This window comes from Pongo pygmaeus, chromosome 1, assembly GCF_028885625.2.
Source record: "Pongo pygmaeus isolate AG05252 chromosome 1, NHGRI_mPonPyg2-v2.0_pri, whole genome shotgun sequence".
In the NCBI taxonomy this organism is placed as follows: Eukaryota; Metazoa; Chordata; class Mammalia; order Primates; family Hominidae; genus Pongo; species Pongo pygmaeus.
Window position 1 is genome coordinate 43,125,505 of NC_072373.2, and position 25,204 is coordinate 43,150,708.

The 25,204-nt window shown below is 41.6% G+C and overlaps 1 protein-coding gene across 10 annotated transcripts in view; it reads right to left on the reverse strand.

Annotated features, from left to right (window-relative positions):
* The window catches only part of SRGAP2 (SLIT-ROBO Rho GTPase activating protein 2), a 252,236-nt gene that overhangs the window by 128,295 nt on the left and 98,737 nt on the right, over nt 1-25,204 (reverse strand). For all 10 annotated transcript variants that reach the window (XM_054480813.2, XM_054480729.2, XM_054480845.2 and 7 more), the window contains one exon: nt 24,438-24,630. In XM_054480813.2, coding sequence (XP_054336788.1) covers nt 24,438-24,630 — 193 coding nt within the window. The remainder of the gene's footprint in view (nt 1-24,437; nt 24,631-25,204) is intronic.

Consider the following 25,204-nt stretch of genomic DNA (forward strand, 5'->3'; position numbering starts at 1 on the left):
TTCTCTGAGTCCCTGATGTCTTCTTATTTCATTCATTCATTTAACAAATATTAATTGAGCATCCTATTATGGGCTAGCCACTATTCTAGGAATAAAAGGATCAACATTCTTTTTTCTGACCTGTTTCTCCCATGTTTGCAGACTTCCTGGATCCAAGACATGGCTTTCCTGCTCCTAAACTGGGCATCAGCCACAACCCACACCTTATCCTGGTCTTGTGGCTTGTGTGTACATTGGCTTGGATGAACCCACTGCAAAACCCTGATTTGGCTGACTTAGAAAATCTGCCTGCCCACCAGCTCTCTCTATAGCTTCTGTAGACCTGGGACCTTCCCTTTGTTTACATCCCGTGTGTTAGCACTAGCATTCCCAGAACTATAGGGAGGAATGAGTAAAGAGGCTTTTAAACCCTCTTGGTACAATCTACATGCTACAATGCCACCCCAATATAATCCATAGAACTAAGGGCCTAGAAATTCACTTAGGTATTAAATATGCTCCCTGAAAGCCCCCCAAAATAGGCTGTGATCACATAAAAGGCCTGAGCTGACTCATTCACTCAATTAAACTAAAACACCATAGCAAGGGTAAAAGACAGAACAAAGGTGTGATCAATGACCGAGGAACATAAAATTTATACGTTTCTCAGCTTAAAAAGAATTCGTAACCATCGATATCATGTTAACAGTTGGATCCACAAAGTCCATAGAAAAACCTGTGAACAACTCTACAATTATATCTTTGGTTTTTTCTTCTCTAGTTAATTAAGATGTCACCAGAAGCCCTATAAGTAATTATAGCACATGACAAACATACAGAGAAAAAAAAATACACGCAGATGTGTTAGCAGATTTTTAAAATAAATGAAACCTTGGGAAATGACTGAGGCAGACAGTCTGGCTCATCCCTGGTAGTTCATTCTAGAGAAATAAATACCTGTCTGTGCCAAAGTGGAATGACGTCACTTAGAAATCCACACACTTATTATCAAAGCAGTAACCACCCCCTTAAGAGCAAGCATCTCCCTGGCACCAGGCATGAGTGGAGAAGCTTGATCTACAGCCAGAAACTCCTCCTGGCTAGCAAATTGTACTTTAGTATGCCAAATAGCAATAAGCCACTGAGAAGAAAGGGTATCCATAAAGATCTCCCCCACCCAAATACCTGTCCCTGGGACAATGAGTCCCCGTACATGGCTCATAACAACAATGAAAAGGAGGAAAAAAAAAATAAAATTCTTGATTCTGTGAAACTATAGATCTAAATGGAATGAAGTCTACACAGTCATCAGATTGGCTGCATGTGTCATTATCAGTTCTCATGTGTTATTTGGATATTTATCTTGCCTTTATTAGAAGGAAGTCTCTTTTTGTGTGGGGGTGCAGGAGGAACAACCCCCAGGCCCAGTAAGGAATTCTTTTGAGGACAGGGTATATTTAGAATGTTTAATGAACACCTATCACCAAGAATAGGTGGGTCCTTAATCAGTATTGACTAACAACAGATGCCAGAGCCAAAGCAATCCTGTAAATGTTGAGGACAGAAAGACCATGATTCATTTAATGACTAGTTAATATCTTCAGCCTCCACCAATCTTGCCAAATCAGCTGCTCCAGCGTGTATCTGTGCTCACTCTCTGGGTGGCTACTGAATGACCAAATTTGTATGTCCATTGGCTTGTGTGCTCTAAATTACAGCATATTATTAACCATGTTGATACTTTACTGGCAAAACTTTAAAGGGTTGAGTGGTATAAGAGAAGCCCTAGTCAATTTCCAGGTTAGTAGACCAAATTATCAAGTTCAGGTCCTTAAGGAATCTGGATGAACAATGGGAAACTCCATCTACACTCTGTGGAAAGCACCTTGAACCATGCTTAAGACCCAGAGTCTAGGCTTAGCTCTGCCACTTACTAGCCAGGTAACTTTGGGCAAGTCGCAAATGCATTCTGGGTCTCAAATCTCTTCACCTGTTTTAAAAAGTAAATGGAAGCCAGGTATGGTGACACGTGCCTGTACTCCTGGCTACTCGGGAAGCTGAGGTGGGAAGATTGCTTGAGCCCAGGAGCTTGAGGCCGTAGTGCACAATGATTGTGCCTGTAAATGACCAGCCTGGGCAACATAGTAGGACCTGTCTCTTAAAAAAAAATAAATAAATGGGATAAGCAGGGACAGCAGACCTGCCCTGCCTAACACACATGACTTTTGTGAAGATCCAATCAAACAAGGTGATGCCCTTAAACAAACTTTATAAACATGAAAGTGTTCTACAACTATATATCAGTATCAACATCTTTTCTTATAATTATAACAACTATTATTACTCAACAGCCCACACAATGAATTCATACCCACAAAACAAAGGGACTAGAATCATGTCTGAAAAGACAAATACATCTCAAAATTCCTTTTATAATAAACTTGTTTCATAAATTCCCTACTTCATTAGTATACTAAATAGGAATACTTCCTTTTTTTTTTTTTTGAGACTGAGTTTCGCTCTTGTTGTCCAAGCTAGAGTGCAATGGTGCGATATCGGCTCACCGCAACCTCCGCCTCCCAGGTTCAAGCGATTCTCCTGCCTCAGCCTCCTAAGTAGCTGGAATTACAGGCATGTGCCACCATGCCCGGCTAATTTTGTGTTTTTTAGTAGAGACAGGGTTTCTCCATGTTGGTCAGGCTGGTCTCGAACTCCCGACCTCAGGTGATCTGTCCACCTTGGCCTCCCAAAGTGCTGGGATTACAGGAGTGAACCACCGCACCTGGTCCATACTTTCTTTTTTTTTGGAGAGATGGGGTCTTGCTCTGTTGCCCAGGTTGGAGTACAGGGGCATGACCATGGTTCACTGTAGCCTCAAACTCCTGGGCTCAAGCAATCCTCCCGCCTCAGCCTCCCAAAGTGCCAGGCTCACAAGTGTGAGCCACCTCACCTGGTCAGGAATACATTTTGTTGCTATTAATTTATCATCTGATTCTCTGGAAATTCCCAAACTCAGTGAATCTTCTGTGCCTAACCTAGCTGAGACTTTAAACGAAAGAATCATGTGCAAAGAGAAAAGGCCAGAGTGTACAAAAATAGAATCATGGAATTTCAGAGCTAGAAGGGACTTTCAAGATGGTCTAGAGTCTAGACCAAGCCTGTCATTTTCTGAGTGAGGAAACTGAGGCTCAGGGAGCCTGAGGTCACACAGATAGTGGTGGAGCAGGGCAAGAATCCAGGTCTCCTGACTAGTAACCGTTTTCTTATTTCATTGTGGTGGTTATTACATTTCGTTCAAAAGCCCTTAGCATCTCAAAGGGCTGGTGCTGAAAGAGTTAATGGACAATGCTCAGAGCCCCAGAGCACAGAGCTATTCTAAGACAACACATAACAGGAATACCAAGGGTCCATGAACCCAGAGGGAGCAAAACTGCTGCTGCCTAACGGCGCCTGAAAGCATGTTGACACACTGCATGTGGTTATACATGAAAGGCAAGTGAATAGGAAAAGCAGTTTTGAATCCCACCCCATTCTAATTTTGGACTGGCTCTGGGCACCTACTGGAGGACTGGGCCACACCCCAGTCACTCTGTAAAATGACCCTTCAGTTCCTTCACTCTCTCTATTCTGTGGCCTCAGTTAACCACTTCTCTGCCTTCTTAAGGGCCATAAGAGACATCAGTAAAAGAGGACTATCAAGAAATTATCAAGATCCAGAAGTAAACCTAAGTGACTGGGGTCATCCTGTAACGAGAAGATTCTCAGTCTGGAATCAGATGATCCCCACTAGTATCTACCATCCCCAAGCAAGCATGTGATCTGAAGCCTTCAACAGCCAGGTTCATAAATGCAAAAGAGAGTAGTTTCTGTAAGTGTGAGGTTTCAAGACCCCAAATCAACTTGCATCAGAATCACCTGGAATGCTTGTTTAAAATGTGGATTCTTAGGCTTGTCTGCCAGAGATTACAACTTACTAGGGGTGGACTGATGCCCAGGAATCTGCCTTTCAAATCAGCATGTCAGGTAATTTTATGCACACCAAAAATTTAAAAACCAATGCTCTTAAAGAAATGTTTTACAAACCATGGGATTCAACCCATTAGTGAGGTTTAAAAAAATCAACTTATAGGTCACCAACTAGCATTTCTCAAAAAATAAAGTAGACAACAGTAGAATAGAATAACAGAAAAAAAGTAGCCTGGACGCAGTGCCTCACACCTGCATTCCCAGCACTTTGGGAGGCTGAGGCAGGCAGATCACTTGAGGTCAGGAGTTTGAGACCAGCCTGGGCAACATGGCAAAACCTTGTCTCTACCAAAAATACAAAAAATTGCTGGGCATGGTGGTGTGCACTTGTGGTCCTAGCTACTCGGGAGGCTGAGGTGGAAGGATCACTTGAGCTCAGGAGGCAGAGGTTGCAGTGAGCCAAGATGGCGCCATTGCACTCCAGCCTGGATGAAAGAGTGAGACCCCATCCCAACAAAAAAAAAAGAATAACAGAACAAAGTAGAAAATCTCAGAGTACATCACACAAAGCAAAGATAAGTATTATTTTGTGAAAGTATTGTTCTCAGCTATTTATGTGTATATATGTATATTCCAGCCTGTAGTATAAAATATAGAGATTCATGATCAAAATGTTTTAAAGTCACTGCTCCAGAGTAATGGTCTTAAATTATGGGAGATAATTATGTATCCCAGATCCCTTTGAGAATCGTTTTTTTTTTTTCTTTTTTTCAGTTACCATCCATAGGACTCTGCTTGATACTTTTTGAGAATCTGAGGATTCTCTTCTAAGTATTCTCTTCTAAAGTAGAGAAGGAGGGAGGGAGGGAGGGAGGGAAGTGGGGAAACATTATAATTTGCATAGATAAATCCAGTGTGTACCTGAACTTCTAGAAGCCTATCCCTCAAGGGCTTCTCTTGAAGACAGTTCCTACAATGTCTGTTCACAGTGGGCACCCAATAACCACTGCACCATGCCAACAGCTTTCTCCCCATGCTCTGTAAATGACCCCAGTGTCTTCCTTATATACCTGTAAGATAAGTGGTCCAACTACGATGATTGTTTTCCTCTTATTTTTAGGGTGACTAGGAATGCCAAAGCTAAAGAATGTTCTACAGAACACTGGGAGAAAGCAGTTGGCATATTCCCAGAATGAGGATTCTGAAAGCAATGGTGTGGGTCCAATGTCACTGCTTTCCAAGGAACATGCTCCCTGTCTACAGGGAGTGTCTACTCACTCCCGACAAGGGCAGACAGTGGCACTGGCACAATTGTGCACCCGTAGTGATAAAAGTCAATAGAAGAATATCTACTTTATTTGCAAGTTGTGAATTATTTGACCTACAAATGCACCCACAGACACAGAGGCCCCAGCCTCACCTTCTCTATATGAAAAGGACATAAGGACATAAGGTCCCTAGTCCTAGATGGAAGATTTTAAAAGGGTATAAACATTTAGAAAAACAACCAACAGCCCTAGCTTGATTATCAACACAGTCGCATCCTGATGGTTAAACCTATCAGTACATAGAGTAAAAATGAGGATGAAGGTCTTAAAAACCAGCCTTTGCTAAGTGAGGAATATAAAGAAGAGATGGAAAGTGGCAAGGTATGATGGGGGGGCGGGGACGGTGAAGAGAAATGGAAGATTTGGGGAGGAAGGACCATTCAGAAGACAGAGAATCAAACCCCAAAACTATTCTAAAATTTCCTGATACTTTTCAGTAATTTGTTTTCATGTGGTGGAAATTGGCATAGCATCTAGGATACTTTGGGCCCATCTGTTTCTGAACTTAAGCTGTACACAAGATTCAGAACAGCTGGAATCAGCAGCACTGACCAGGTTATATGTGTCTGGAGGAAAGAGAAATAAAATGAGTGTGTGGGAGATGGAGGAAGAGGGTTAAATGGGGCAGAGGAAGGGGATTCTGAAGCCATTCCCAGACAGGCAGGAGAAAATGGCCAGGTCATCAGAATTGATGCAAAAGAGCTATTAGAGAGGCCAAAGCATGTAACTGAAGAAAGTCCAGGAGGAGAAATTTCAAGGACTTCAGAACAGGGCACTAGCAAACAGTCTCGCAAAGGGATGTAAAAGTTTGCAAGTTTGGGTGTCAATGTGCAGTGCCCCAGGGCTTCACGTCTGAGAGGCCAGATCAACATCATCCTAAGGTCTTACATCAAGCATATTACATGAGCTGCTGGTAAACAGTTCACACAATCATGGCCTACAGCTGAGCAGATGCTGATGCTGATGCTGGATTCTTGGTTCGCTAAATGCAAAAGAGGTGATCAGGGAGAATGGCAAGGAGAACCTAGGAGTAGGCTTAGGAGAAATTGGCAAGGGTCTCAATCCATAAGATGGCTTGCTTAGAGACAGGGCTGGCCCAGAAGTAGGGGGAAATGGTTGGTTTGTTCTCAGTGCATGTCTGGCCTATGTCCCCATCACTGACTTCTGCTAAAGCCCTGACTTAATCTATGGATACGTGGGTCTCTCACTTCTCCTGAATCTGCTCCATCTTTAGTCAAGAGAAAAGGTTTGGCAGTGAGAAATGTCAAGACCCCATTCTGGAGAGGAAAACATTAAATACAAACAAATAAATAAACCAAATTATATTTCAAGCAAATAATATAACTACATTGAAGGTCTGGAGGTTGAGGGATGCTATGGTTTGAATCTGGTTCACTCCCTCTAAAACTCATGTTGAAATTTCATTGCAATTGCAAGTGGTATTGAGAGGCTGGGCCACTGAGGGTTGTCTGGGTCATGGGAAGAATCCTTCGTGAATAAGATTAATATTCTCATGGAAATGAGTTCTCACTCTTGTGGGACTGGATTAGTTCCTGAGAGAGTGAGTTGTTGTAAAGCAAGCTTCTTCCTAGTGTTTGCTTTCTTTTCACTCATTCCCTAGCCTTTCAGCTTCTCCGCCATGTTGTCAGGCAGCACATGGCCCCCACCAGGAGCTGAGCAGATGCTGATGCCACGTTCTTATACTCTCAAGCCACCACAGTCGTGAGCCAAATAAGCTTCTTTTCTTTACAAATTACCTGGACTCAGGTATTCTGTTATGGCGACACAAAACAGACTAAGATAGGAAAGAAAGAACTAGTCAGCTAACTTTTGAACATTGTGTCTTGGCCCTCAAGGCTAATAACAAAAAGAACTCTAAACCAGTATTAAAATCTAGTCAGTAGTCTTCTTTTTCAGAGGCATGGGTTAGTAATTCTTTTTTTTTTTTTTTTTGATATGGAGTCTTGGTCTGTCACCCAGGCTGGAGTGCAGTGGCACGATCTCGGCTCACTGCAAGCTCCATCTCCCGGGTTCACCCCATTCTCCTGCCTCAGCCTCCCCAGTAGCTGGGACCACAGGTGCCTGCCACCACGCCCGGCTAATTTTTTTTTTTTTTTTTGTAGTTCTTAGTAGAGATAGGGTTTCACCGTGTTAGCCAGGATGGTCTCGATCTCCTGACCTCGTGATCCGCCCGCCTCGGCCTCTCAAAGTAGTGGGATTACAGGCGTGAGCCATCGCGCCCGGCCTGGGTTAGTAATTCTGAAACAACTTTCTGTACACTCTAGGACTGAGCAATTAAGTGAACATGTGTGTTATGGATAATAGGAACCAGGTTTCTCACTGTTCAGAGAACAGGAAAGGGGAGAAAATTAAATAAAACATGGTATTGGATGGGAATGAAAGATACTGATATGATCTCATAGGCTTTAATATATATAAATATACAGACAGATAAAGAAATAGCTATTTATAGAAGTACATGGGTGTGTGTGTGTATGTGTCTATGTGTACATACATATATCTACTACCTCTGTCTGCTGAAAAGGACTATAAATAATGGTACTTCAGTTACAAAGAGCATATTTAGCATCCATGGTTTCTAAATACCATTTCCTACTAAAAGCAACCAAGGCTCTCTGAAAAAATGGTCAACTCCACAGTAAAGGCAAGGAAAGTACAAGTTAAGCCTGGAACATCTTGTTGTGCCATAAAGTAAGGAAGTGCTCAAAGAATGATGGGGACATATCAATAAGACACAGAAGCCAGCTTGAAGGGACTCCATTGGTCAAATCTAGAACAATATGAACATTAAAATAAAGATGGTAAAGGATTATAACCTGTTGAATAAAATAATAATCCACAAGTCCACACTGATATAAACCAACAACCAGACCAAAAAGTGGGGGTGATGGAAAAGCTCTTCCTTACAGTAGAATTGCAACAGATAAATGTAGAAGGAATGATGAAAACTGGAAAAATGACTATTTGGTAACCATCATAATAAAAATTGATTCAAGCAAGAATTATAATGGATGCTAAAACTAGTGAGTATAAGAGTTGAAGGGTAAGCTGATATTTACATGGTCTCAAAGTATCTCTCCAAAATATATGCATTAATTACAAAGCTTATAGAACAACTTCGTGGTGGAGAAACCTAGCAGACACAACTGTAACCAAATGATCAGATTTAACATCATCAGTAATGGCACAAATCATCAGCAAGTGCTTCCTGATATGATGCACTGAGAAGAACGTGACATTACATTTTATGATATTCCTACCAAAAGTGTGTGACTTGAATCTAATAATAAGGAAATTATCAGAAATTGCCAGAAATATCAAATTAAGGGACATTCTACAAAATAACGGGGCCAATGTCAATGTCTTGAAATATAAAGACTTGGAAATCATCCCACATTAAAGGAAACTAAAGAGATAAGACAATTGAATGAATTGCATAATCTTGGACTTTCTTTTGCCAAAAAAGGCCATTTTTAGAACAACTGGTAAAATCTGAATGTCTATTGATTAGAAAATAGTATTGTATCAATCTATATGTCCTGATTTCGATGACTGCACTACGATTATGCAAAAGAACATCCTTATTTTTAGTAAACACACCCTAAAGTATGTATGGATAAAAGGTCATCATGTCTGCAATTTACTCTCAAGTGTTTCAGAAAAACAAAATATGTGTGCGAGAATTGGGTATGAAAAGGGTGAAGTATAAAGCAAATGTAGTAATATGTTAACATTTTGGGGCAATCTGGATAAAATGGTAGTATACAAAAATTCTTTGTGCTATTCCTGCAATTTTTCTGTAAGTCTAACATTATGGCAAAATTTTAAAACTGTTTAAAGATTGCATTCTGGAGAAAAATGAAATCATTTCTCCCATCTCTCCTTTGGCAGTAAGTGTATATTATTTTGTGTTATCTTTTTCACATAAACTCTCTGTCTTCCACATGACACCATGAGCTTCCTGAGGGAAAGAACAGGATCCTACACCTCTCTGTGACCCCAAACCTGCAGAGAACCTATTGGTCATTAGCGATGAGAATGAAGTCAAGTATTTATTACTGATTCACATATAATAAAGGTGACTAACAGGGTGACTCATAACCCAACAATTCTGTCTCCTCAACCTGGAAGTCTATGCCTTATCAGAGCACATACAAATATATATAAACAAACTTAAAATATTTCACATTAAATAATAACTCCCATGAGCTAGAATGGTAGCTTATTCTTCTATGTATATTTAATTCCTTGTACAACTCTTGGCACAGAATAAATGTTCAATAAATGTTTGCTGAAAGATTAAGGGAACCTCACATACCAGGATTGGTGTTCACCAAATTCGTACAAATGGACAAAACAGCCAAAAGTGGACTTTTTTTCCAGAAGGAATAATAGTACAAAGATGGGCCGGGCACAGTGGCTCACGCCTGTAATCCCAGCAGTTTGGGAGGCCGAGGTGGGCAGATCACCTAAGGTCAGGAGTTCGAGACCAGCCTGGCCAATGTGGAAAAACCCCATCTCTACTAAAAATATAAAAAGTAGCCAGGCATGGTGGTGCGCACCTGTAATCCCAGGTACTTGGGAGGCTGAGGCACGAGAATCGCTTGAACCTGGGAGGCAGAGGTTGCAGTGAGCCGAGATGGCATCACTGCACTCCAGCCTGGGCAACAGAGTGAGAGACTCCATTTCAAAAAACAAAAAACAACAACAACAAAAATTGTACAAAGATGTTCTTAGCTTCCAAAAGAATAAGCGATTTTATCGAAGATTTTCAAGCCAGTTGTTTCTTGCTAGAGTGGCTCAAAAACATTCCCAGATCTGGTAAATCGCTTTTTTTCATCTGATGTACGATAAGAACCTTTCTAAAGTCTTCTTTAATTTGGTGCCAAGGAAGACTACCAAAGATGTATTATATTTTTTCTATTATGGCTTCCCTGAACTATGCTGTAAAGTAGAAGGTTTCCTAAGCGCTTATCATCTGGCTGGAAACTCGGTATGTGTGCTTGGGGACTAGGGGATGGGGATCAAGAAGAGGCAGCATTGAAGTCTTCATAAGCCATATTCTCATCACTCACTTCTGTTTTTTGTTGTTTTTTTTTGAGACGGAGTCTCACTCTGTCGCCCAGGCTGGAGTGCAGTGGCGCGATCTCGGCTCACTGAAAGCTCCGCCTCCCGGGTTCACACCATTCTCCTGCCTCAGCCTCCCCAGTAGCTGGGACCACAGGCGCCTGCCACCACGCCCGGCTAATTTTTTGTATTTTTAGTAGAGATGGGGTTTCACCGTGTTAGCCAGAATGGTCTCGATCTCCTGACCTCGTGATCCGCCCGCCTCGGCCTCCCAAAGTGCTGGGATTACAGGCATGAGCCACCGCGCCCGGCACCTCTGTTTAATGAAGTAATGAATATCTAGCAAAACCAACACTGAGAAAGTATCAGGTTAAAATCCAAGACAAAGCCCATAACAATAACCCATTAATCAGTATATCATAAAAACCTGAGTTGTGTCCTTCAGAAGGTACTAAGGGAAGTACACCCGTGTGCTCTTCCTGTGTGTTTTTCCTCCTATGTGATATGGTTTGGATGTTTGTCTCCCCCAAATCTCATGTTGCAATGTGATTCCAAATGTTGGAGGTAGGGCCTGGTGGGAGGTGACTGGGTCATGCGGGTAGATCCTTCATGAATGGTTTAGCACCATCTCTGTGGTGGTGAGTGAGTTCATGCTCACTTAGTTCACAAGAGATCCGGTTATTCAAGTCTGAGACCTCCCCCGACTCTCACTCCCACTCTCACCATGTGACATGCTGGCTCCCCGGTGCCTTCTGCCATGATTGTGAGCTTCCTGAGGCCTCACCAGAAGCAGATACCAGCACCATGCCTCCTGTACAGCCTGCAGAACCATGAGCCAATCAAACCTTTTTTCTTTAGAAATTACCCAGCCTCAGGTATTTATTTACAGCATCGCAAAAAATGGCCTAATACACTGTATTTGTATGCACGTGTATCTAGGACTCTGTGGTAAGAAAGGACACACATTTCCACCCATTACCGGAGAAAACAGGAGCAAGAACGAGACTGACAAATCCAGTCAATGTATAAAAAGGAGTGAGGGAGGAGAAGGAGGGGAGGAAGTCAATACACCTAAGAAGCCAACACCTTCTTAACTGTGCCTGCCTTCCTGGGTTCACCTTGCTCTGTTTTAGAGTCCACTCAATAGCCTGTGCTTTGTCTTCAAGGAAATCCATCTGAGGCATCATTTCTACCTGTACACTGCAGAAATCAATTCTGTACAACTTCCTCCTTTTGCTAAATCTCTGAGATGCTGCCTATAAATTCAAAGAATTTCAAGCATTAACAATAACCCCTACCCCCACCCTAGAACTTAGTTATGAACATCTGTTGTTTACAAGGGTTCAGGCTGAGAGCTGCCAGACTTGTTCTGCAACCTCTACTTTAACACAGAGGCTGCCAGGGAGGGATGTCTGAATTTCATGCAAGGATGCCCTGTCCCGACTGCTTAAGCAGGAATCAGCAAACACAGCTCAGCATCCTACTGTTGAAGATAATCCTAGTTTGTTCGATTCATTTTCTAATCCTGGCTCTTTAACCAGCTGCACCCTAAATATATTAAGAAGCAGAACTGTGCTCATTGATTCTCCCTGAATTTAAAACCCAAGGAGCAATGACAGTGGAGATGTATAAAAGGAGGAGCTAGCAGAAAAGATGAACCTATTTCAACTCTGAAAAACCCAAACCCTACTTTTTTTCTCATTCTCTCTAAATCTTTCATTAACAATGAGTCCTTCCCATGTCACACTGTTTCTTTTCAACGTGTGATACTTCTGTGCAGCATAGGAATTAGATATTAAAGTCTTTACTTCAATTAACCAGGGAACAAATCTAATTGAGAACATAACTATACTATCTTTTACCTTTCCCTGACTGAACCAAGTACAAGTCCCTCCTGAGTACTCCACCTTTCTTCTTTTCCTGGTGACTACTGGAACCTGCTTTAAATGGGGTGCTATTTTTAAATTCCTGTGCACATGTGTTCTTATTATTCTCTCTCAGCCTGCCCGATTTTCCCCATTTCAATTATAAAAGCATGTATGGCACAGACTGTCTTTTCTTCTTATCTTGTAAACCCTCCCACTTAACACAGTCAGCTCCCAATAAGATGACACAGCTTTTGCCTTGAAAGGAGAACTGGATCAAAGTAAATTCATTTAATTGGCTGCGAATTCCTGAGAATTAAAAATCCCAAGAACACATTGCCTAGTAGTAGTTAGACACATTGCTTCCTGTGTCTGCTACAGAATTATTATGGGGCTTACAGGAGCAGATAAAAGGAAAACTAAAAGCTCCCCGCACACTAGCACTGTTGTCAAGGAACGTGATCACTACTGTCTTTGCTCCATGGAGCTGAAAGCCTGAGGTATGGCCTGCTGTCATTCCAGTGGCAGATCCTAGGAGACACAGGAAACTCTCAGGAGTTTCCAACATCCTCCCAATTGCTCATAAAAGCATATTTTGCTTCTGATCTGCCCTCTCATCATTCCCTACCCTAAAAGGAAGATATAAAGCCATTTATGCAGAAGCTTGGGAGCTTCTGTTTGGCCTCATGAGACAAACAACCCAGTAAACCACATACTGTTATGTTCATGACTAAGGTTTGTACTGCACTGGCCTGCTGGCCTCCATAGTAGATACTGCAGGAGGCTGAATAGGACTGGCCTTCTTTTATTTGCCCAAGTCAAAATTGGGACCTGTGGGCCTCAACAGTATATCTTTATAGAAACTCAGCAATTTGGCAATAGGGCTAACTGTTAACTCCAAGAGGACGAGAAAATCAGAGAGTGGTTGTATGACAAACGTCCTCCTCTTCATGATTATGAGCCTGGATCTAAAAGTAACCCACCAAGGTTGAACTATATGACACCTTACAGAACAAAACATACAATTGCTGAGTTTTTATAGGGACTGACCATGCAATTACACAGAGTCGCATAATTGCCTATGTCCTGCCCAATGTAGCTATACCATAAAAATAAGGGTAGGGGATGAATTTGTCATTCATGAGGGCCCACAGGGGTCTGAAGAAAATGGAAACTGACATATTACCCAGCCAGGCTTAGGAATACTTAACTCTGCACAAGGAATGACTAGCACATCTAATATACCAGTGTTTTACCCAGTACAGCTGTGCTCAGGCCCAAATCCTGAGGATAGGGATAATAGTTGCTACTATTTACATTTACTATGTGCCAAGCACTGTCCTAAGTGTTTCACATATTATTAATTCACTTAACCAGCATAACAACTCCATAAGGTAATTATGAATATTATCTTCATTTTGCAAACGAGGATACTGAGGTGATTAAAACCTTTCATCTAAAATCACACAGCAAGTAAGTGGGAGAAATCCAGGATTGTGAACCCAGGAAATCTGGTTCCCAGAACTTGTGATCTTAACTATCAGGGTTGACCCTTCTGTGGCTGATCTTAACTATCAGGGTTGACTCTTCCTGATAATTACATCAGCTACCATTTATTGAGCATCCATTAAGTCACAAACATTAGCTAGTGCTGTATATACATTATATATATCCTTAGAAGAATCCTTCAAGGTAAGTATTACTGTCGACAATTCACAGGTAAGAAACTGAGGCTAACAGGGGTTAAGTGACTTGCTTAAGGTCACAAGCTAGGAGTAGAAGAGACAAGATTCAGACCCAAGTTTTTCTGGCTCAAAGCTCTGGTTTTTCCCACACAAAGTCACAAAGCTTCCCAAAGAACTTTTAACTGAATTCTTTCTCTCTTCCAAAGACTGTATCATCCTGTCTTGCTGATTCCCAAATGGCCTTCTTGCGTCTCTTCCATTCTGCTTTACCCATGTGTGAGAAGTCCTCCCAACTCTTCCTCCAAAAAGGACTCAACAATGACCTTAGGTTCTACATGAACTGGGCCCATACAAAACACACCAAAGAACCTTCTGTTAATTTCTGAACAAAGGCATCTTGAGCCACGGAGAAGGGAAGCCAACCCTTGCAACACCAGATGCTACATCTGGGCAAAATCTTTCCTGAGGGAACAAACAGCTCCCAAATATGTCCAAAATGAGTGAGTGACGCACTGGTCCCAGGATGTCAGGGGTTCTCCCTCCCGGGAGCTTCATGTTTCCTGGTACTTTCCTTCTCAAGGTCACTCCATAAGTCAATGAGGAAGTTTCTGGTCTTCCACCCTTTTCTGATTTGCAACTACAACTATAACTATAACATTTTCCATGGCCAACTGACTCTATGCTTTTCAACCCAATGCTATCCTGTGAGACTGGTGAATGACTTTGAACTCAACTCCAGGGGAGGAACCCATCCGCAGTAGTGATGTAACTACAGAGACGGCGCACATTCAAATACTGGGCCTGAAGCTGAGAACACAGACTCTACAATAATTTTTCTTTAATTAATTATGTAACTAACCTCCCATTGAAAGGAGTATTGCAGGTTGAATGTCTACCAAATTCTTAAGATACCTAGGCCCTGCTCCCTCACATCGCTTCCAATAGTGACACAACTGATAACCAGCCAAACAAGAAAGTTTACTTTCTATGTCTCCCTCCTTGATATTCTGCTAATTTAATATTAGTGAAAATAGGAGATTGTCTTATTCTTCTCTATCTCCAGTACTAAACCCAATTCCTGATACATAATTAGGTTCCCAAATGTATACTCAATGATACACAAATAAATATATCATTTAAATTCCTTTATACTCTCTGTAATCTGAGTATCACAGATGATACAAAGGAAGTTTCCCCTTTGTTCTTCTAAACGCTTACTATTGGAAATCACAAATATTTCCACAGTTTCAACCATCCCCTCTCTGTGCACATGTGCAAATCTCTACCAACAGCCAAAAAATCTCTTTAGCCCTGCATACAGCCATTCATTTTGTCAACTACTAGAAATTTCAGCTTCAATACTCTTCCAACACCTTAAACTTAAAATCCAAAACCAAATTTCTCATATTTTACCCTTTCAAAAACAATTCCTTCTCCTAACTTCTGTTAAAAAAAAACTTCTAGATTTCAGCTCGGTACAGTGGCTTATGCCTGTAATCCCAGCACTTTGGGAGGCCAAGGTGTGCGGATCACCTGAGGTCAGGAGTTCGAGACCAACCTGACCAACATGGAGAAGCCCCATCTCTACTAAAAATACAAAATTAGCCTGGCGTCGTGGCGCATGCCTGTAATCCCAGCTACTCGGGAGGCTGAGGCAGGAGAATTGCTTGAACCTGGGAGGCAGAGGATGCAGTGAGCTGAGATCGTGCCATTGCACTCCAGTCTGGGCAACAAGAGTGAAACTCCATCTAAAAAAAAAACCAAACAACAACAACAACAAAAAAAACCCCAAAAAAGCCCCTCTCTATTTCTTTTAAAGATACCATTAATTTATCAATCACCCAAGTCAAAAAGACACTTTACAGACCTCTTTCTTTTATGGCTTCCAAGCTCACTTGAAACCTGAATCCCATCAGTCAGCAATTCCCGTAGATTCTTCCTGCACCAGGTGCTTTCCATCTGTCTCTAGACTGTAAGCTCTAGGAGTACAGGGGTGGGTATCTGGCATGTGTCTGGCACATGGTAAGAAGACATATATTTGCTAAATGGACAGAAGGATAAATTCCTCTTCTTTTCATTCCTACCATCCCAACCTAATTTAGATCCTTATGATCTACTGCAGCAACTGGTTTCCTTGGTCTCATGTTTCTTGTCATTTAGCAAACTACCACTAGGTTAATCTTCCTTAATCAGAGTTCATACCTATTTAAGCCATCAGTGGTTACCAGTGTCTATTGCATAGAGCCAAATCTCTAATCAAGAGTCAAGGCCCTCCACAATACAAACCCATCTACCTTTGTCCACTCCTTCCATATCCACTTATTCTCCCAGCTAAACCAGTCTACTCACTGTACCTCAAAAGTGCTTTGTTCTTTCTTCTAGCTGTGCCCCTTTTTCCTAAAATATCTTCCCCTCCCTCTCAAGAGCCATTTTCTTTAAAGCTTTGTTCAAATCTCATTTCCTTACTGAAGTTTCCTGTCTACATCAACTGAGCCTCATCTCTTCTGCAGCATATACTCAGTACTTACTACATATAGCCTTATGTTGAAGATTTGTATTCTTGTATTTGAATTTAATTTTTCCCTGACTAGATTATAATTTCATATGGGAAAGAACTACTCCTTTTATTTCTTTGGATCTCTGTCCTCTAAGAGTTTAGAACAAAACCTCTAAAATAGTCAACAAATATGTGTTGAGGAGAGAAAGAAGCTGGGAGAAACGCTGAAAAGATACTGACAGTGGGTTATAAAATAGCAGAAGGTCTCTGCAAGGAACACAGCAGGACAGAAATGTAGAAGTATTGCTCTAAAAACTCAACAGAAAAAAAAAAGCTACCTAAAAAAACAAGCTATTAAAAGCAGGAGATCAAAACCAAGAGAGCTATGACTGAAAGGTAATTTACAGCAAGTCTATTTAAAAAAAAAAAAAAAAACACACACACAGCCAATGCATTATCAATTAGAGTCCTGCTGGGCCATATTAACACAGATTCCACTTAAAAGAGACAATCAAAGGCTCAGCAACAAATAGGAATACATTTATGCTCTTCAAGGAGCCAAAGAAAATGCAAGAACATCTTCCCTAGAAAGGCTTCCTACCCTCGCATAATACTTTATCACTGCTCTTAATCAAACCAGGCTGACAGAATTTCAGACATTAGCAGGGTCTTCCCACAATTCACAGGGATGGGGGAAGCCATGTTACCTGTCTTAAACAAAGCAGAATAACACAGGGTCAAATAATCGCTACAGTTCTATCTGTGGCATCTCTCATTCTCTGGGGGAAGGAGAAAGAAGGAGAGGGATGGAACCAGAGGGTCAGACTGCAATGGAGTCCGAACTGTGCAGGCTTTAATGAGGATGTCTGCACTGAGCACAATGTGGGAGAGGACAAAAGGTGAGCAGGAGCAGAGCAGAGTAGGAAGCAAAGCCAAAGGGTGGCAGCGTAATGGCTTCCAGGGGGAGGAGGTGTCCAAAAGACGAAGAAAGCAGTTCAGCAGCGTCCATCCCTAAATGCAATCACTTAGAACTGTAAGAAAATATCCGACCTAACCCAGTATGAGTGGCTGAAACCTAGCCAGGGTAAGAAAGTGGCTTGGAAAAGGGTGAGATGAATCCATGTGGACCGAATTCAGCCCTGGCCAACCTGCTGCATCCCAAGTTGAATAGTTTCCACGTCCCTGAGATGGGTCTGCCCAGAGTTGCTGCTGGCAGCTGCTCTCCTGGCAGTACAGGAAGACAAATTCATGGCATTGCTAGCCCAACAGCTGCTACAGCTCCGGGGGAGGTGATGAGTGCCCGCTGAGATGTTCTGGGCAGAGAATGAACTATTCTGGGACCAGTCCTAGAGTCAGCAAAATCAAGGCTACAGTTCACCGACTGAATGAAAATACAGTACTATTGTGACTCCAGAGTCCCGGGAAACCAAGAGCACTTTCTCTGTCCCAGCTTCTTTGAATTCCATTGATTCTTGCCCTCACACTTGGCCCCATCTTGTCTGTTTCCAAGGGTATGACCTCAGTTTCAGCCCACATTAACCTCACCACTGGACTCCTTTCTTAACAGGTCCTCCTCCTTCCAGTCTCTCTGCTCCAATTGATCATATGCATCGTTGCCATAGTTACCCTTTGAAAGCATAGCCATAATTATGTTCCTTGCTCAAAAACTATCAATGGTCCCCCATGCTTACAGAATAAAGCCCAAACCCTGTCGCCTGGCATTCACAGACCTCTTTAATCTTCTGGCCCCTATCTTTTCCAGGTTTATTTCACTATCACATTTATAATTCCTGTTCTTCAGCAAAACAGATGAGTTATCCACCAGCCTTTGTTCTCACTTCTGTTAGCCTTTTCTAATACTGCTCTCTCTATCTAAAATGCTTCCTTTCCCATCTTTTCACCTTCTTTCTACAATTTCTCCATCGTCTCAACTGCATTAAGCTTAAAGGATCAATGCCTAGCATTGGCACTTTAATTTTTTCATCTCCCATCCATTGAACTTGACCTCCCTAAAGCCCTCTCCAGTCCCCCAATCAGAAGAAATCTCTCTTCTTTGTGCACCTGTGGTACTCTGTATGGACGGGTGTCCATGGTCTTTCCTAAACTTGTCCTTTCATACACCATGGCAGATGCTGCTGATTGTCCCCCAATATTTCCCCTTCTTCTGTATTAATAGTAACTCTATAGTCACCCAGAACAATAACTACACTTCCCAGCCTCCCTTGCAGTTCAGCATAACCATGTGACTAAGTTCTGGCCAGTCAGATATGAGTTGAAGAGATGTGTGTGCCACTTCCAGAGTGCATCTTTAAAAAATAAGGCCATATCTGCCCCTTGTCCTGTTGCCTTTTCCTGCTGGCTGGAATGAGAACATGGTGGCAGTAAGCCATCTTGGGTCATACAGAAAAGGATAACACTCTCAGGATGGAATAAGAAGCGTGACAGCCCTGGATGGCTAACACCTAGACTATGACATCAGAGAAAAATCAACCTCTATCTTGTGTATGCCATTATTACTTGGGGTCTATTACCTCAGCCAAACATATCTTTACCAAATCAGACATGCCTAAGATGCCTTTCCTATGCCAAAATGTCAAATTTTCAGTTGCCAGCAAATGTTTCAAGCTTGTCTTAGTGATGCTGACTGCCAGGTACCAATTCCGTTTCAGCAGGATGGTTGTCTCTGCACAGCAATGCTTGTGCTGTGCACACATTTTAACACTTGGTTATCTTTTGCAACACAAAAATGAGTGGAAATGGAAAAACAAAAGTGCTGTTACTAATGTTGCATTGAGAAGTAGAGGTCTCATCATTGTACTACTAAGATAAGGGCAGAACTCATCAGCTACATGGACTCTTTAGGTATTCACTGAACTTGAGCAGGCAGGCCATGAGTTTAACTGTGGAAAAACAAACAGAACTAAAGACAAGGTATACAATGCTAAAAATATATCAGGTGAGGGATAATTCGGAATTTCACATACACACTTATTTATAATAATAGAACCTACCTACCCCACATAAAACTGTAGTTAGACATTCAACCGTTTGACTTCTGTATACACTTTTAGGAATAAATTATGCATGAAAGCAGGATGTTGCCTGAGCCTCTCTTATTGAGTTTCTCACCACCTTGCCTGTATTAAATGCATTTGTACATATGTTCTATCTCCTCTTCTACCAGGCTGTATCATATGAAATTGCCATTTTGCCTTACAAAAAAACCCAACAATTTCATATGTTTCACCCTAAGAGACTGAAAACACTTGGGTTTGGGGCTTGTTTTAGTTATCTTTGCATCTCTTACAATACCTTATACATGAGAGAGTATCAATAAGAAATTGCTCTTACAGATCTTCTACTTAAAACACTTCTAGTTCCATCAGACACCACTTTCCCACCTTACCTTCTATCTTTTGCCTTAAAAAACAAAACTATTCTCTCTCTCTTCAGGTAGCTTTTGCTTCTCCTCATAGTAACTTTTACTACCAATGCGTAACTTTTATTCTCTAAGCCTGGGGTCCTGGATTTAGCTCTTTGTTCTCCTCTTTCTCTTCCCTGAATTCATATACTTTCATCTCTTCCACAATCACTTTTACCCCGAAGATTCTGCTAGCTATCCCCAGTCATCAACTCTTACCTCAGCAGTATGCCATCTCCACCTGGATACCTGATGGCCTCGTACTGCTCTACACCCAAAATGTTCAAAGTAGGATCACCATTCAAAACAGATCTTCCCTCAACACCCCTACTTCTATCGTGAATGCCACAATTCTTCTAGGTCACCAGAGTAGAGACACTGGGTCACCTCTGACCATTATGGTTCTATGCTTTATCCAGTCAGTTATCCAGTCCTATTTAGTTTCTTGAATACCTTCTGAATATATTCCTACTTCCTTTCCACTCCCCCTACTTTTTTTTTTTTTTGGTGCTCTTACTTTGCGTGTAGATTACCCTGAAACCTTCATCCTGGCCTTCTCTTTACCTCGTGTCTCTCTCCCCACCTAAGAACCCAGAGGACCCACTAAAATGCTGCCACACCCAATCTGAACTTCTCTGCTTGCTATCAAAGAGCTATCATTTGGGGTCTACTCTACTTATTTAAACTTATTTTCCACTGCTCTTGAAAATAGCTGTGTTCTCATATCTCTACTAAAGCTCTTTTCGCATTATACTATTTATATAGCTCTTTTCCCTGTTAACCAGGGATTTTTTTTTTTTTTTTTAGACACAGGGTCTCACTCTGTCACCCAGGCTAGTGTGCAGTGGTGCAGTCATAGCTCACTGTAGCCTCCAACTCCTGGGGTGAAGCGATCTTCCCACCTCCTGGGAAGCTAGGACTACAAGCGTGCATCACCATGCTGAGCTAATTTTTTATTTTTTGTAGAGATGGGTTCTTGCTATGTTGCCTAGGCTGGTCTCAAACTCCTGGCCTCAGGAGATCCTCCCATCTTACCCTCTCAAAGTGCTGGGGTTACAAGCATAAGTCACCATGCTCCGCTTAAACAGGAATTCCTAAGTTTATGTTAGTTCCTATAGGAATCAACACAGAGCACAGTACTCAATAGGTATTTAAAAGGAATTTGTTGAATAAGTAGACTGATTGTTACTCAGAATACGATCAGGCAGGAAGCTATTGGAGTAAACCAGCCATAAAGTGGAAAAGTTGCCCTCTTCCAGGTTCTTGTGCCACCCTGTATTAAATACTTTCCTTGCACAACACTTACCCCAACTTTAAATTACATATCTAATTGTGTGATTTGTTAAATGCCCATTTCTTCATCTAAGTGCTAAGTGTAGCAGTTTGTTCCCTGCTACACTCCAAGGCATAAAGGAGTTCAAGGAATGTGCAATGGAAATCAGTTAGACGAATGTGTTAGGAACCTTCCCTTTAATAAAGCTGGATCCCACACTAGCCCCTACACCCTCTCATCACCAAATATTCCTGCTTCCTCTCACCTGCACCTGCTGTTCTCTCCTCTGCCACACAAATCTACCTCTCAAGCCTAGGTCCCACCTGCTTCATGACAACTTTCCAGACTATTCCAGGACCTTTAACCATCTCTGACCTCTCATCAGATCTATGTTGTACATAACACCAATGATCTCTTAATGAGATCATTACTGCTTTATGCTCTAATTGCTTCCTGTATTCAAAATCTTCTCTCCAACCACATAATGACTCTCTAAACTTCTCTTGTATTTTCCAATGCCTTGTACAAGCACAGAACTGGTCAATCAATAAAACTCACTGGTTATTTGAGGAAAAAATGTTGCCAAGTACCATCTTTATCAGAAAATAAATCAATTCTTCTAAACTTGGAGAAATCACCCTATTCCTAGTATGTGATCTTAATTAGAACAATTCAGATGACTTGGAGATTAACACATCTGAACCTTAATTTGTAACAAATACGTGCATAAGCTGAGAATATGATATAGTACTAAAAATCAAATGCTATTTTAAATTTAGGATGAGATTACCAACAGAATAAATCCAACTTTGAATCATTTTCTAAAGCAAATGATTCCTCCCCTAAGTCTTCATTTATCACATACTAAAATAACATTTTATTATCAGATGATTCTCTTATCATAAAGAGAATAAGACTTGAGAAAGATAAGAAACTCTGAGGAAAAAAACATCTGGAGGAAATTTTCATTCTGGCTTATTTTGAGATGTCATGTTCTCCTCAACCTTAACCCCATCTTCACTGCACAGAGCTGGCTTTTAAAGGATAATTTGTGTCCTGTATTATTAAGGCAATAAACAAAAATAGAAAATGGGGAAAATAAGATACACTTGGCACTAATTTTAAATTCATTCATTCATTTATTTATTCCACAATATTTAGTGAGCATCTACTATACACCACATATTATACTAGGCACTGTGGGACACTAGAAGATCGAACAAACTTATACAGTCCACTAACAGAAGATAACAGAAGGTAGATAGTGCTGAATGCCCTAAGAGAAGAACAAATAAAATGCTGTAAGAATTCAGAAGATGGAGAACTTTCTTCCTTCTGGGAGAATCAGGAAAGTTTCCTTCAGGGAGCACCTGAGATGCGTCTTAAGACACGGGCATGGCTTAGACATGCAAAGATGGAAAGACTGACCACATAACCTCAAATAACAGAATGCCAGTGACCCACTGGAGTGAATGTTCTGTTTGGCTCAGGTATAGTGGAACAGAAACAAGAAATAAGTTGGAAAGCTGTTTGAGCCTTTCCAGATGTAGAGGGGCTTAAAGACCAAGCCAAAAAAGCATGCACCTTTGTGAATGGAACAGCATTTCCCAAATGTCAATGTGCACACAGATCACATGCTATGTTGTGGGATCTTGTCATAGTAGGACTGGAGTAGGACCTGAGATTCTGCATTTCTAACAGTACAGATGATGCTGACACTGAGAAACTACAATTTGATATCAAAAACATAGATGGGCTGGGTGTGGTGGCTCACACCTGTAATTCCAGCACTTTGGAAGGATGAGGTGGGAGGATCACTTAAGGCCAGGAGTTCGAGACCAAACTGGGCAACATAGCAAAACCCTGTCTCTACAAAAATTAAAATAAAATAAAAATAGCTGGGTATGATGGTGCTGCAGTAGCTGCAGTCCCAGCTACTCAGGAGGTAGGCTGAGGCAGGAGGATCACTAGAGCCCAAGAGTTTGAGGCTGCAGTGAGCCAAGATCACGCTATTGTACTTCAGCCTGGGTGACAGAGCAAGACCTTATCTCTAAAAATAATAATAATCATAATAAAAAGAACAGACAATGGAGAGACATTGAAAGTTTTGCAGAAAGAAACTCTCTGATTGCCAGTGTGTTCCAGGAAGATTAACTCCGAACACAATGGAGCAGGCAGATTGGAATGGAGAGAAACTGTAGACCAAACTTGTCCAACCCACGGCCTGTGGGCTGCATGGGGGCCAGGATGGCTTTGAATGCAGCCCAACAGAAATTTGTAAACTTTCTTAAAATATTATGAGGTTTTTTTGCAATTTTTTTTAAGCTCATCAGCTATTGTATTAGCATATTTTATGGGTGGCCCAAGACAATTCTTCTTCTTCCAATGTGGCCCAGGGAGACCAAAAGATTGGACACCCCTGCTGTGGACTGTGATCCTCAATGCTGGCTGTTCATTAGAATCACCTGGGAAGCTTTTACACCACCCTGTTACCCAGGCCTCACTCCCAGAGATTCTCATTTAATTGGTCTGGAGTGGGGCCCAGATTTCTGTATTTTTTTTTTAAAGTTCTCCAGGGAATTCTAATATGCAGCCAGGGTTGAAAATCTCTGCTATAGAAGATATAGTAAATACTGCAATTATTCAGGCAAAAAAGATGATCTAAACTAGGGCAATGGCACTGGGAACCAAGTGAATGGGCCAGCTGTATAAAATAAAGTAAATGTAGAAGAAATAGACCTTAGCAACTGCCTAGACAGGGATTTAGATATAATGGCCTCAACATCATTTATTTCTTCTAATTAAAGACAGTTTGGTGAAATGGTTAAAAATATAGACCCTGGAGCCAGACTGCCTGGGTTTGAATTCCAGCTCTACTATTTACTAGTGGTATGTGAGTGTGAGTGTGTGTGTGTGTGTGTGTGTGTGTGTGACAGAGAGAGAGATTAAAATAGACCTGAGTTAAGCCCCTTAACCTTTTTATGCTTCAGTTTCCTCATCTATAAATTGGGGATAATAACAATAACCATCATATGGAGTTGTTGTTGGGATTAAGCAAGCTAACATACATGTAAAGCCCTTAGTAGCATGCCTGGCAACAGAGCTATAAACAAGTTTGCTGTTATTATTAGCATGGTTCATCATCTACTCTCATCTCTACGAAATGTTGAATTGCACATAAGACTGATCTGGAAAACGAGAAGTCCTTGAGGGCTTTCAACCAATCTGAAGCCAGGGGCTCCGGAATCCAGCTGGATCTAAGTGGCGTACCCTTCCCCCCTCCACCCTGGACCCCATTCCAAGGTCTCAGAGAGTAACAGCCACAGAGCCCCTACTTGAATTGCTGGTCCTTGGTGCTGCGTGTCTTGGCCAGGAAGCGTTCTGCCAGCTTCTCCAGGTTGCGGGAGTAGTCCATCTCAATCTCTGCCTTCTTTCGGAAGAAGTCCTGGAGGTCCTGCAACAGTTGCACCCGAAGCTCACACTGCTGGTCCAGGCATTTCATCTGCTCTGTGAGCTGAGCACGGATCTCTACAACAAAAACAAGAGAAGACAGTCAGAAAGACAGCCCTAAATAAACCACCATGCATGCCAATATTCACCCACCTCCCATTTACTTATTCCCCGTGCCCTGGGAAATCGAAAGCCCTGAACAAAAAAGCCTAAAGTCTAAACTGGCCATACAATGTGAGGCACCTCCAAAAATGCCCAACCCTTTTTACACCATTAAAGAACATTGTGAACCAGGAATCTGCTGAATCACTTAGGAGAAGCTGCTTATTAAAAATAATAACATTCCTATCTACCATTTATATTACTATGTTTCTAGTGGCACAGAGCCAGAATCTGGGTTGTCTTCTGGTAGAGGGCCCAAATGAATTATCACCCCAACCATCCTATGAGGCAGGTACTACCTCATGCCCATTTTAAAAATGAGAAAACAGAGTCTTGAAGAAGTCAAACTTTTAAGTGAAGCTGGGATTCGAACCCCAAGAGACTGACTTTAGAGCCCATGCTCCTACTTTTTGCATTTTTCCCCATCATTTCAAAATGTTGTTTAGCATCTTCATGAAGTAGGATGAAGGTCAGGATATTTTAATGGAGA